The 12,551-nt window shown below is 43.3% G+C and overlaps 1 protein-coding gene across 3 annotated transcripts in view; it reads left to right on the top strand.

The window, feature by feature from the left end:
- The window catches only part of ces2b (carboxylesterase 2b), a 34,370-nt gene extending 22,208 nt beyond the window's left edge, over positions 1-12,162 (top strand). Inside the window, exons 2-13 of one of the 3 annotated variants that reach the window (XM_034288532.1) lie at positions 476-663; positions 950-1,088; positions 1,222-1,355; positions 1,749-1,902; positions 3,281-3,379; positions 3,711-3,812; positions 4,014-4,157; positions 8,090-8,167; positions 8,267-8,414; positions 9,899-10,048; positions 11,753-11,825; positions 11,933-12,162. In XM_034288532.1, coding sequence (XP_034144423.1) covers positions 476-663; positions 950-1,088; positions 1,222-1,355; positions 1,749-1,902; positions 3,281-3,379; positions 3,711-3,812; positions 4,014-4,157; positions 8,090-8,167; positions 8,267-8,414; positions 9,899-10,048; positions 11,753-11,825; positions 11,933-12,101 — 1,578 coding nt within the window. In that variant the 3' untranslated portion in view covers positions 12,102-12,162. Of the gene's footprint in view, positions 1-462; positions 664-949; positions 1,089-1,221; positions 1,356-1,748; positions 1,903-3,280; positions 3,380-3,710; positions 3,813-4,013; positions 4,158-8,089; positions 8,168-8,266; positions 8,415-9,898; positions 10,049-11,752; positions 11,826-11,932 lie in introns of those variants that run through there. The other 2 variants (XM_034288534.1, XM_034288533.1) reach the window with 2 other exon arrangements.
- The last annotated feature ends 389 nt before the right edge of the window (positions 12,163-12,551 follow it).

The raw sequence follows: 12,551 nt of genomic DNA, 5'->3' as shown, positions 1-12,551 counted from the left end.
CTGTGTTATCTTTGCCTCAGAACGCAACTCAAATGGATTAGATTCCTGATTTGACTTAGTCTGGTTAGTATTGTTGGAAAGAGAGAAACCATGTTATGCTTTTCTGACAGGTATTTGGTTGTGTTCCAAGTCGGCTGTTACATCTTTGGTCAAGTTTGCTAAGGAGAGAGAGGTTGCCAATTCTGTTACTGTCATTCTTCAAAAATCTAATTTCTCATTTCCAATTGGCAGCTCAGGGCTTATTGACATCACGAGAGACAGAATAAAACGGCAGATAGAATTATTAGTTTGCATAATATTTGAATTACACTGGCATGTTTAAAAGCTGCTACTCCATATTGAGCACATCGATCAAGGGGAAATTGACCAACATGCGTGTGGTGTATGCACTGCATTTTACATATTATTTTGGTTTTAGTCAGTGTTCTTGAAAAGCAATGTCAACTGTTAATTTCTTTACAGACCAAAAACTGGCCCGGTGGTCCAGACCAAACTGGGAGGTCTGCGAGGGCAGTATGTTAGCGTAAAGGGGAAGGAGAAGGTTGTACAGGCCTACCTTGGCGTGCCTTTTGCCAAAGCACCTGTTGGTCCCCTGAGACTGGCTCCGCCCCAGACTGTGGAGAGATGGGAGGGCGTGAGGGATGCCACTCAGCAGCCTCTCATGTAAGAACCAGCATGGTCAAAAAAACTAAACTTTCATATCAAAGAAGGTTTTGGTTGAGAAAGGGTTAGATCAGCAATAAGTAAATAGCAGTCATTTTGTGAATTAACTAAAATAATGAGTCAGTGTACACATTGAGTTGAGCTAAATGTGCAAAGCGTTACTTGGCTTTGACCAAGGGCAGCCAAAAGAAGTTTAAGCTACAATTAACGATTTGTTTTAATAGGAAACTTTGTTTCAAGAATCCTGGTGAAAATATACAGTTATTACCGAGTTTTATGTTTTTAGGTGTCTTCAAGACCGTCAGTTCACAGTAGACCTAGCAACCAATTTGTCACTGGAAATTGAAATCCCAGTGGTGTCAGAAGACTGTCTTTATCTCAACATTTACACCCCTGCTACACCTTCTGAGAAAACCAACCTTCCTGTAAGTTTAATAGCAGACAAAGTTACCCAATACATACCTTGATCCTGAGAACTCAGAGGTGCAACAAGATTGATCATCATTCATTCACATGTAGCAGGTCTGTAGACACCCTTATACTGCTTGTGTTTCTCAGGTCATGGTTTGGATCCATGGTGGAGGATTCACCTTGGGCTCTGCATCAACATATGATGGTTCTGCTTTGGCTGCTTACCAGGATGTAGTTGTGGTGCTGATCCAGTACCGTTTGGGTTTGATGGGGTTCTTCAGGTAAGACTAGGACACAGTACTGAACCACATATTCTGTAATAGAAACCAAGTAACTTACTGGAGGACCTTTCTGTAACTGTCGGTGACGTGAATCTGGCACAACACTTACAGATTTTCAGGATTAACTCTCATTTTTGAGGTGTGGTCCACAGGCCTGGAGCTAGGACAAAGAGACTGAGGGGGCTGTTAAAAATTGCGAGGGGACTAATCTTTTTTTTTTGCTATTTTTTATAGGGTATTTAAAACTTAAACCGGGGCAGAAAATAGAATGCTCTTGCCCCCTCGTGGCAAAGGGTCTGGTAGTCCATGGCCATATTTGTTGTGTATTTCACTAGTTTTGGTCTACATATGTTAAAAACTATTTGAAGTACGTTTCTGATGTCTTCCATGTAGTACAGGAGACAAGTATGCCCCAGGGAACATGGGACTACTTGACCAGGTGGAAGCATTACGGTGGATCCAGGAGCACATCCACAACTTTGGAGGTGACTCTAAGTCAGTGACCATTTTTGGAGAGTCTGCCGGTGGGATGAGTGTATCATTATTGGTGAGGACACACAACACCCAACACACACCGCACAGACACACACCACACAGACAAACACGCACAGACACACACCACACACAGACACACACCGCACACAGACACACATCGCACAGACACACACCGCACAGACACACACAACACACAGACACACACAACACACAGACACACACCGCACAGAAAAACACCACACACAGACACACACCGCACAAACACACACCACACACAGACACACACCATACAGACAAATACACACCACAACACAGACACACACCATACAGACAAATACACACCACACACAGACACACACCACACACAGACACACACCGCACAGACACACACCACACACAGACACACACCGCACAGACACACACCACACACAGACACACACCACACACAGACACACACCATACAGACAAACACACACCACACACAGACACACACCACACACAGACACACACCGCACAGACACACACCGCACAGACACACATCGCACAGACACACACCGCACAGACACACACCGCACAGACAAACACGCACAGACAGACACACACCACACAGACAAACACGCACAGACACACACCACACACAGACACACACCACACACAGACACACACCACACACAGACACACACGGCACAGACACACACGGCACAGACACACACCGCACAGACACACACCGCACAGACACACATCGCACAGACACACACCACACACAGACACACACCGCACAGACACACACCACACACAGACACACACCGCACACAGACACACACCGCACACAGACACACACCGCACAGAAAAACACCACACACAGACACACACCACACACAGACACACACCGCACACAGACACACACCGCACACAGACACACACCGCACAGACACACACCGCACAGACACACACCACACACAGACACACACCACACAGACACACACCACACACAGACACACCGCACACACACACCACACACACACACACACACCGCACACACACACCACACACACCACACACAGACACACACCGCACACACCACACACAGACACACACCGCACACAGACACACACCGCACACAGACACACACCGCACAGAAAAACACCACACACAGACACACACCACACACAGACACACACCACACACAGACACACACCACACACAGACACACACCGCACAGACACACACCGCACAGACACACACCACACACAGACACACACCACACAGACACACACCACACACAGACACACCGCATACACACACCACACACACACACACACACACCGCACACACACCACACACAGACGCACACACCACACACAGACACACTGCACACAGATTGTTCGGGCTTTTTAACAGGCAGTGTTGTTCCATTTCTTTATTACCAGCTTCACTCGCCACTGTCTGCTGGTCTGTTCCATCGGGCGATAGCTGAGAGTGGTACTGCAGCTATGGATGTTTTGATGAGCCCCATGTCTGATGCCTCGGTATTATCAAACTCTCTTTCTACACAGTCAAAGGTCTACCTCAGGGCTTCTTGGCAAGTTAAATTTTGAATGGGTTGCTCGTGTCTGAAAAAAATACCAGTAAAAAATACCAGTAAAATACCAGTAAAAAATATTCTACTTTGAACATAAACAATAAAAAAAACATAAATTGGAAATAATAAGCAACATGTAATAAGCAACTCTGAAACTAAATATCTCTAATCACAGTTTGTCAATTATTCTGTTTGGGTTCACTGAAACAGGCCACTGAATTACCATTAATATCCTGATTGTCATCACAGCAATGCCCATTTTTATTTGTTTCTCATAGATGCTGGCACAAAAATTGGGCTGTAACAGCACTAACACAGAGCAGATTTTAGACTGTGTGAAGAAGTTGACTGCTGATAGCATTGTCAATTTTCAAAAACAGGTGAGATGCACTTGGCTCAAGTAATTTGAACAGTTTTTAAAACTGTATGGTATTCTTCATAATGTTTCCCAACCAGGCCACTTTGGTGGATAAGGCATCAAAGTGAGGGCTGCCGCAAGACAAAATAATTCAGCCCTAATGCAAGGTATACAAGTTGAATAAAGGGCAACCACTGATTAATTTTCTTCTGTATTTTTTAAGAACCAAATGATGCATTTGGTTGTTGCTGTTGACGGGCATTTTCTGACCAAGTCGGTGAAGGAGAGTTTCCATAACCATGAGATGCACAAGGTGCCATTCATGATTGGCACCAACACTGATGAAGCTGGTTGGACACTGGCCAATGTAAGTTGAATTGTGAAAATGAATAACAGCAGAATATTGCATGTGATATTGATTCTTTACTTGGATTTCATTTTAGAGGAGATGTTCACCTACAGTTGTGCTCATATGTCTGCATACCCTGGCAGAAATTGTGAGATTTTGGCATTGATTTGGAAAATATGAACAAAACTATCTTTTATTTAAGGATAGTGATCATATGAAGCCATTTATTATCATATAGTTGTTTGGCTCCTTTTTAAATTATAATGATAACAGAAATCACCCAAATGGCCCTCATCAAAAGTTTACATATCCTTGAATGTTTGGCATTGTTACAGACACACAAGGTGACACACACAGGTTAAAATGGCAATTAAAGGTGAATTTCCCACACCTGTGGCTTTGTAAATAGCAATTTGTGTCTGTGTATAAATAGTCAATGATAAATAGCAAATGCCAGTCAGCCCTGTTAAATCACTTATTAAGAAGCGTAAAATTCAGGGATCTCTTGATACCAAGTCAAGGTCAGGTAGACCAAGAAAGATTTCAGCCAAAACTGCCAGAAGAATTGTTCGGGATACAAAGAAAAACCCCCAGGTAACCTCAGGAGAAATACAGGCTGCTCTGGAAAAAGACAGTGTGGTTGTTTCAAGGAGCACAATACAACGATACTTCAACAAAAATGAGCTGCATGGTCGAGTTGCCATAAAGAAGCCTATACTGCGCCAATGCCACAAAAAAGCCCAGTCACAATATGCCTGACAACATCTTGACACACCTCATAGCTTCTGGGACACTGTAATTTGGAGTGACGAGACCAAAATAGAGCTTTATGGTCACAACCATAAGCGCTATGTTTGGAGAGGGGTCAACAAGGCCTATAGTGAAAAGAATACCATCCTCACTGTGATGCATAGTGGTGGCTCACTAATGTTTTGAGGGTGTTTGAGTTCTAAAGGCACAGGAATCTTGGGAAAATTGATGGCAAGATGAATGCAGCATGTTATAAGAATATACTGGCAGACAATTTGCATTCTTCTGCATGAAAGCTGCGCATGGGACACTCTTGGACTGTCCAGCATGACAATTACCCTAAGCACAAGGCCAAATTGACCCTCCAGTGGTTACAGCAGAAAAAGGTGAAAGTTCTGGAGTGGCCATCACAGTCTCCTGACCTTAATATCATCGAGCAGCTCTGGGAGATCTTAAACTTGCAGTTCATGTCTCACGACCAAAGACTTTGCATGACCTGGAGGCATTTTGCCAAGACAAATGGGCAGCTATACCACCTGCAAGAATTCAGGGCCTCATAGACAACTATTACAAAAGACTGCACACTGACATTGATGCTAAAGGGGGCAATACACAGTAATAAGAAGTAAGGGGATGCAGACTTTGGAACAGGGGTCAGTAAATTTTTTTCTTTGTTGCCATGTTTTGTTTTATGATTGTGACTGTTATGACCTACAGTTGAATATGAATCCCATAAGAAATAAAAAGACGTATTTTGCCTGTTTTCTTTAAAAATGGTGCATAAAGCTCTGGAAAAAATTAAGAGACCACTGCACCCCATTTGCACCCCTTTGGAAAGGAAAGAAAAAGATGCAGTGGCCTCTTAATTCTTTCCGGAGCTGTATATTACCAATTCTCCAAGGGTATGGAAATATTTGAGCACAACTGTATATGTCTGTGTACTTCATTTTGTGGGTGGGGGGCATCCATTACATTCATCCTTTTTCATTCATTCATCTTCCTCCGCTTATCCGGGGCCGGGTCGCGGGGGCAGCAGTCTAAGCAGAGATGCCCAGACTTCCCTCTCCCTAGACACTTCCTCTAGCTCTTCTGGGGGGACACAGAGGCGTTCCCAGGCCAGTCGGGAGACATAGTCCCTCCAGCGTGTCCTAGGTCTTCCCCGGGGTCTCCTCCCGGTGGGACGGGCCTGGAACACCTTCCCGGGAAGGCGTTCAGGAGGCATCCGGGAACAGATGCCCAAGCCACCTCAGCTGACCCCTCTCGATGTGGAGGAGCAGTGGCTCTACTCCCGGGTGACCAAGCTTCTCTCCCTATCTCTAAGGGATCACCCAGCCACCCTGCGGAAAAAGCCAATTTCGTCCGCCTGTATCCGGGGTCTTGACCATAGGTGAGAGTAGGAACGTAGATTGACACGTAAATAGAGAGCTTCACCTTGCGGCTCAGCTCTTTCTTCACCACGACAGACCAATACATCGACCACATTACTGCAGAAGCTGCACCGTTCCATCTGCCAATCTCCCGTTCCATGCTTCCCTCACTTGTGAACAAGACCCCTAGATACTAGATAACTCCTCCACTTGAAGCAAGAACTCTCCACCAACCTGAAGTGGGCAAGCCACCCTTTTCCGACTGAGGACCATGGCCTCGGATTTGGAGGTACTGATTTTCATCCCAACCGCTTCACACTCGGCTGCAAACCATCCCAGTGCATGCTGAAGGTCCTGGTTAGAAGGGGCCAACACGACAACATCATCCGCAAAGAGCAGAGATGAAGTTGTGTGGTCCCCAAACCTGACACCCTCCGGCCCCTGGCTGCACCTATAAATTCTTTCCATAAAAATTACAAACAGAACCGGCGACAAAGGGCAGCCCTGCCGGAGTCCAACATGCACCGGGAACAAGTCTGACTTACTGCCGGCAATGCGAACCATTACAGGGACCTGACAGCCCTTAGCAATGGACCCAGGACCCATACTCCCGAAGCACCCTCCACAGGATGCCGCGAGGGACACAGTCGAATGCCTTCTCCAAATCCACAAAACACGTGTGGATTGGTTGGGCAAACTCCCATGAACCTCCCAATCACGGCCCTCCAGGTGTCACTGTCGTTGCCCACGTGGGCGTTGAAGTCCCCCAGTAGAACGATGGAGTCCACAGTCGGAGCACTTTCCAGCACCCCTCCCAGAGACTCCAAGAAGGTCGGGTACTCTGCACTGCCGTTCGGCCCGTAGGCACAAACAACAGTGAGAGACCTATCCCCGACCCGTAGGCGCAGGGAAACGACCCTCTTGTTCACCGGGGTAAACTCCAACACATGGCGTCAGAGCTGGGGAGCTATAAGCAAACCCACACCAGCCCGCCGCCTCTCACCATGGGCAACTCCAGAGTGGTGAAGAGTCCTTCCTCTCTCAAGGAGTGCGGTTCCAGAGCCCAAGCCGTGCGTAGAGGTGATCCCGACTATCTCTAGTCGGAACCTCTCAACCTCACACACGATCTCAGGCTCCTTCCCCGCCAGCGAGGTGATGTTCCACGTCCCTCGAACTAGTTTCCGTGTCCAGGGATCCGGTTGTCGAGGCCCCCGGCTTCGACTGCCGCCCGATCCTCTAGGCACCGACCCCTTATGGTCCCTCCTGCAGGTGGTGAGCCCACGGGAAGGCGGCCCGACGTTGCTCCTTCGGGCTGAGCCCGGCCGGACCCTGTGGGGAAAGGCCCGGCCACCAGGCGCTCGCATACGAGCCCCAACCCCGGGCCTGGCTCTAGGGTGGGGCCCCGGCTGCGCCATACCAGGCGACGTCACGGTCCTCAAAATTTTTATCATCATTAAAGGGTTTTTGAACCACTCTTAGTCTGACCCGTCGCCCAGGACCTGTTTGCCTTGGGAGACCCTACCAGGGGCATATAACCCCAGACAACATAGCTCCTAGGGTCACTCGGGTACTCAAACCCCTCCACCACGTTAAGGTGGCAGTTCATGGAGGAGGCATCCATTACATTTGTAGACAATTATTCTGTTAACATCTTGCATAGTACTGTACTTTGGTTGGAGCATTTTAATTGTCTACGCATCCATTACATTTGTAGACAATTAAAATGCTCCAACCAAAGTACAGTACTATGCAAGATGTTAACAGAATTCTGTTGCTAATTTGAGAAACAGAATTTTTAAATTCTCAAGGTAGAACTGTTTACCCTTTCCCTAGATGATGTTACCTCCTGGTTGGGTAGATGGAATTGACCGGGACCAGGCCATGCCTCTTCTGAAATTATTCTACCCTGATGTAAGAGACTGGTGTCACACCTGCAAAGACATTACTCAGAAAACATTTCTTATTATAACAAGCTAGGTTGCCAGACTGATGGCTTTTTGTCTCCTCCAGCCTAAGGATGAATGGATAACAGAGCTGTTAGCAGATGAATACATGGGTACTTCTGAAGATCGAATAAAAAACCGGGATGGTTTCAACGAGCTGGTAGGAGATGCTATGTTTACCATTCCTGCTCTTACAACTGCAAGTTTTCACAGAGGTAAGCATAAGAGTTAATGACACTGAAGTGGATGTAGATGGTTCCTCATCCTTAAAGTAGGCCTGCGCTTGCATACACCATACAGTGGTTTATTTGTCAGTGTCAGAGGTAGAATTGCATTAGAAATATCAAATTCAGACGTGTGCTCCTCACACTGACTTATCAAAGACATTGCCATTGAATTAAACTAAACCAAATTGCATATTTAATTCTTTAAAATTCAAATGAAAGTGAGATAGTAAGAGAGCAATTTGTGACATTAAGCACAGACGCCACTCTGTTTCTCTGCTCATACCACATTTACAAGTGCTCAGTATAATTCATTTTACACAGATACCCAGCCAGAAACCCTAAAGAGCAATCAACAAGAAATTGATGCACACTGTCTAGAAAAAACTCACTAGTAGTGTTGGAATCTAGGAAGAAACCTAGAGAGGACCCAGACGCTGAGGGGTGGCCAGTCCTCTTCTTGCTGTGCCGGCTGAAGATTATTAATTAAAGTAGATTACCTTTTTAGGTCAGTGTTTTTGCATGTTCAGATGACCAACAGGACAATACATATAGGGCTGTTTCCAATGTATTTAGGCAGAATCCAGTTCAGCTTCACAACCAGGTAGACATAGTAGACAAGGACATGGACAACCAGGTGCAGTGTGTGCATTGACAGCAGGAATCATACAGCAGTGACTAGATCTGCAACACAACTAGGAGTTGTCAGGCCAGGAAGTAGTCGTCAGGTGTTGTCCAAGGAATCAGGTCCTCCTTAGATTCAAATGGGCACCAGAAAATCCAATCATTCCTTGGATCCAAAAGGATATGAGAGTTAATAATTCAGAATAACCTTTAGTCCCTCTTCAGACAAATTCATGGAAAGTTAACTATTGGTACCGACACAGGTCAGAATGACCCTACTCCCCCCTGCATAAAACTTTTATTGTGTTAAACTAGGTACTGAGACGGGGGGGTCGGAGACACCGTGGCTGAAAATAAGCCAAACTAGCAGGAAATTATGCCACCTTTTTGTTAAAACTGCCAGAACAATGTAGGTTAGTTCTTGATCTGATTGAACCAATGCCTAACTTCAACCATCAGTAGACAGAATCTGTTGAATAATGCGCAAATGTACCAATTTCAAATTGCAATAACAAAATTTAAAAAAATCCTTCTTCTCCATATTTGATTTGACTTTCTGAATCTAACTTTGCAGAGATTCCCCAATTACTATTGATGGTTAACTTAGCTAGCATTGGTTAAAGTTAACTGAAGTTTTTAGTGGCTGTTTAAAGAAGAATAATAAATGAAAATACCGTTTTTTATTCACCTGCAGAATACTTTCAGGTTGATGAACCATATAAAATGTTTTGTAATAAAATCCTGAACCTTAATTTAAATGAATGTATTATTATTATTTGTTATTATTATTTTCTTAATTTGTGGAGACAGGTGTGTGTGGTCCAACCCCATATGTTTTATCCCACGAACAGATGCAGGTGGTCCTGTATACCTATATGAATTTCAACACTCTGCCAGCATGTTTAAGAAGACAAGGCCACCTTTTGTTGGATCTGACCATGGAGATGAAATTATATTTGTTTTAGGACTCTGCTTCACAACATCACATGTTAAAATGAATGGTAAATTAATTATCTATCAACTCTACATGGAATACTGTTTTTTCTCATAAACGCTCCTTTTAATATCTTAAAAGCACACATAGATGGCGTGAAAATATCTAATGTGTCAACTATCAGTGCATTTAAGATGTATAGTATATTCTTAATGGGAATAGGTAGATTTGATAAAGTAGGCTAAGAATATAACATAGGAAAAAGAAGACTGGCTAAGCACGTAATAGTATGGACTATAGAGTAGGACTTAGAGTCTAGGCTGTTGGAGGACAGTTTTCTTCTCCTTACTTTAGGAAAAAAATTGTTATTCAAGGAACACATTTCTTGAATTGCTAATACTCTAATATACAGCTTCATAAAAAATTAAGAGACCACTGCACCTTTTTCTTTCCTTTCCAAAAATGTGGAAAAGGAAGGTTTTAAATGAAGAACAGAAGGGTTAAAATTAAGAGACTACAGCAAATTGAACGCTTATGTTCCTCACTCAAAACTTTCCTTTTCAAATTTTTTGGAAAGGAAAGAAAAAGATGGAGTGGTTTCTTAATTTTTTCCCGAGCTGTATTTACTAAAAACAACGTAATGTAGATACAATTAATTTGGCTTGTGGAAGGTCATCAACCCCTCAATTACATAATCTTAATATGTTTCTTATGTCCAGAATGTTTACACCCACACTGATTACTACAGTGGATATATAAAGTCTACAGTTTGTTTTTCAATTGAATTGTTCACATTATAGGTTACATTAAGAGTGGAAAAAGGTCTGACGTGATTTATATTTGTCTCGTTCTTTTACATCACAAAAACCTGGCATTTAACAGGGGTGTGTAGACTTTTTATATCCACTGTATTTGCTTGATGCCAAATTACTACCCTACTCCTATAATGCAGAAAATTATGAAATTGTGCTCTCGGATCACAGCAAACATCCTTTATCCCCGAGCCCCGGGACAAGAAACGCTGTGGAGGTTTAACTCTCAGTTCCTCAAAGATCCATTGTTCTGAGAATATTTTAAAGCCCAAATCACACTTTCCTTTGAAACTCACAACACAGAGATACCTTTACTATAGGAAACACTTGAGCTCATCTGAGAGCCGGCAGCATTGCATTTCAGGCATCCAGAAAGAAACAGATTATCATACTGGATAAGGTATAAGTACAACAGATTCTATCCACTACATAAAAAAATTAATCCACACCAAATAAAAAACAAATTATGACAAATCACACACCTGTTTGGCATACATCTTCATATTGTTTTGTTTTTCATTTGGTTCATTAATGTATGTTTCTGTCTCCTCCATTTGTAGTCAAATTTTTTTACAAAAATAACATTTGAAACATGGACATTGTGTAGTGTGAGTGGTTCGGTTCTACTGAAAGCTGCGGCAACATGTCAGCACACACATCATCAATTATTACCTCAGCCGCTTTTCACAGTCAAAACCCATTACAACTTAAGCTATACTTTTTGGTATTTACTGCTTGCTCAGCCCAAATTGCTGGCCTTCCAAGTGCCTATGATTTAAAACAATCCATGTGTACTTTTTAAGCTATTATCCTGATTGGCAAAATTCCACTTTGTATGGTGTCTCATTTGAATTATTTTATGTATATACTGTACAGGCATAATTACACAATTTAGTAATGGATGTGCCAACAATACAAGCACTCTCCCCAAATAGTAACTCTGGAATTCTTTCTTTCAGCGTTATGTACAGAGGAAGATGAACAACTAAGCAAAATCATGATGAGATACTGGGGTAACTTTGCTCGTACAGGGTAAGGTATTGTTCTCAATCAGTTTCCATACAATATCTATTGATCACAATTTGTAGCAATAAAATTTAATTCTTGGTGCATGCGTGTGTGTGTGTGTGTGTGTGTAGGTCCCCTAACAGGGCTGGTCTGGTTCAATGGCCACAGTACGGACCTGAAGGGGATTACTTGGGGATTGGGTTGGAACAGGTACCTGGCCAACACCTGAAGAGGGACCGCTTCATCTTCATGACAAAGACACTCCCTGAGAAAGTGAAGATTAAGCACAGCGAGCTGTAAGCATCATGTCAATGTATTTACATTCAGCTCAGATTGAAATAAAACTTTAAATGGACTCTAATGTTAAGTGTTTACAATTATTACTATATATTATGTCATCTGTCTGGAGAAATCCAGGTATTTTATTTGGGCACCAATTCAGTATTGAACAAACATTTTATTTGAAGAAGACCTGACGTTACAGTACAGTACCAATTTATAAGGTTAATAATTTTTGGAGAATCAATTAGAACCTAATTTGTAGCAGATTATTAAGCCATGTAATAACGTGTTTAAGGCCCTACGTAGGTACGAAAGATAATGAACAATATTTTAAAAACATTGCATGCCTTCACAATGGTCTCAACCTTTTTTTGGCAAGAGCAACATATGGCTCCTCCCAGGAACCGCCATCTTGAAAAAAGAAGGCCAAAAAAGTTTTCTGAATGTCATTTCTTTTTTTTTCTGGAA

Source organism: Esox lucius, chromosome 19 (assembly GCF_011004845.1).
Source record: "Esox lucius isolate fEsoLuc1 chromosome 19, fEsoLuc1.pri, whole genome shotgun sequence".
Taxonomy (NCBI): Eukaryota; Metazoa; Chordata; class Actinopteri; order Esociformes; family Esocidae; genus Esox; species Esox lucius.
The sequence above is the reverse complement of the archived record's forward strand: the minus strand, read 5'-3'. Positions and strand labels throughout refer to the sequence as shown.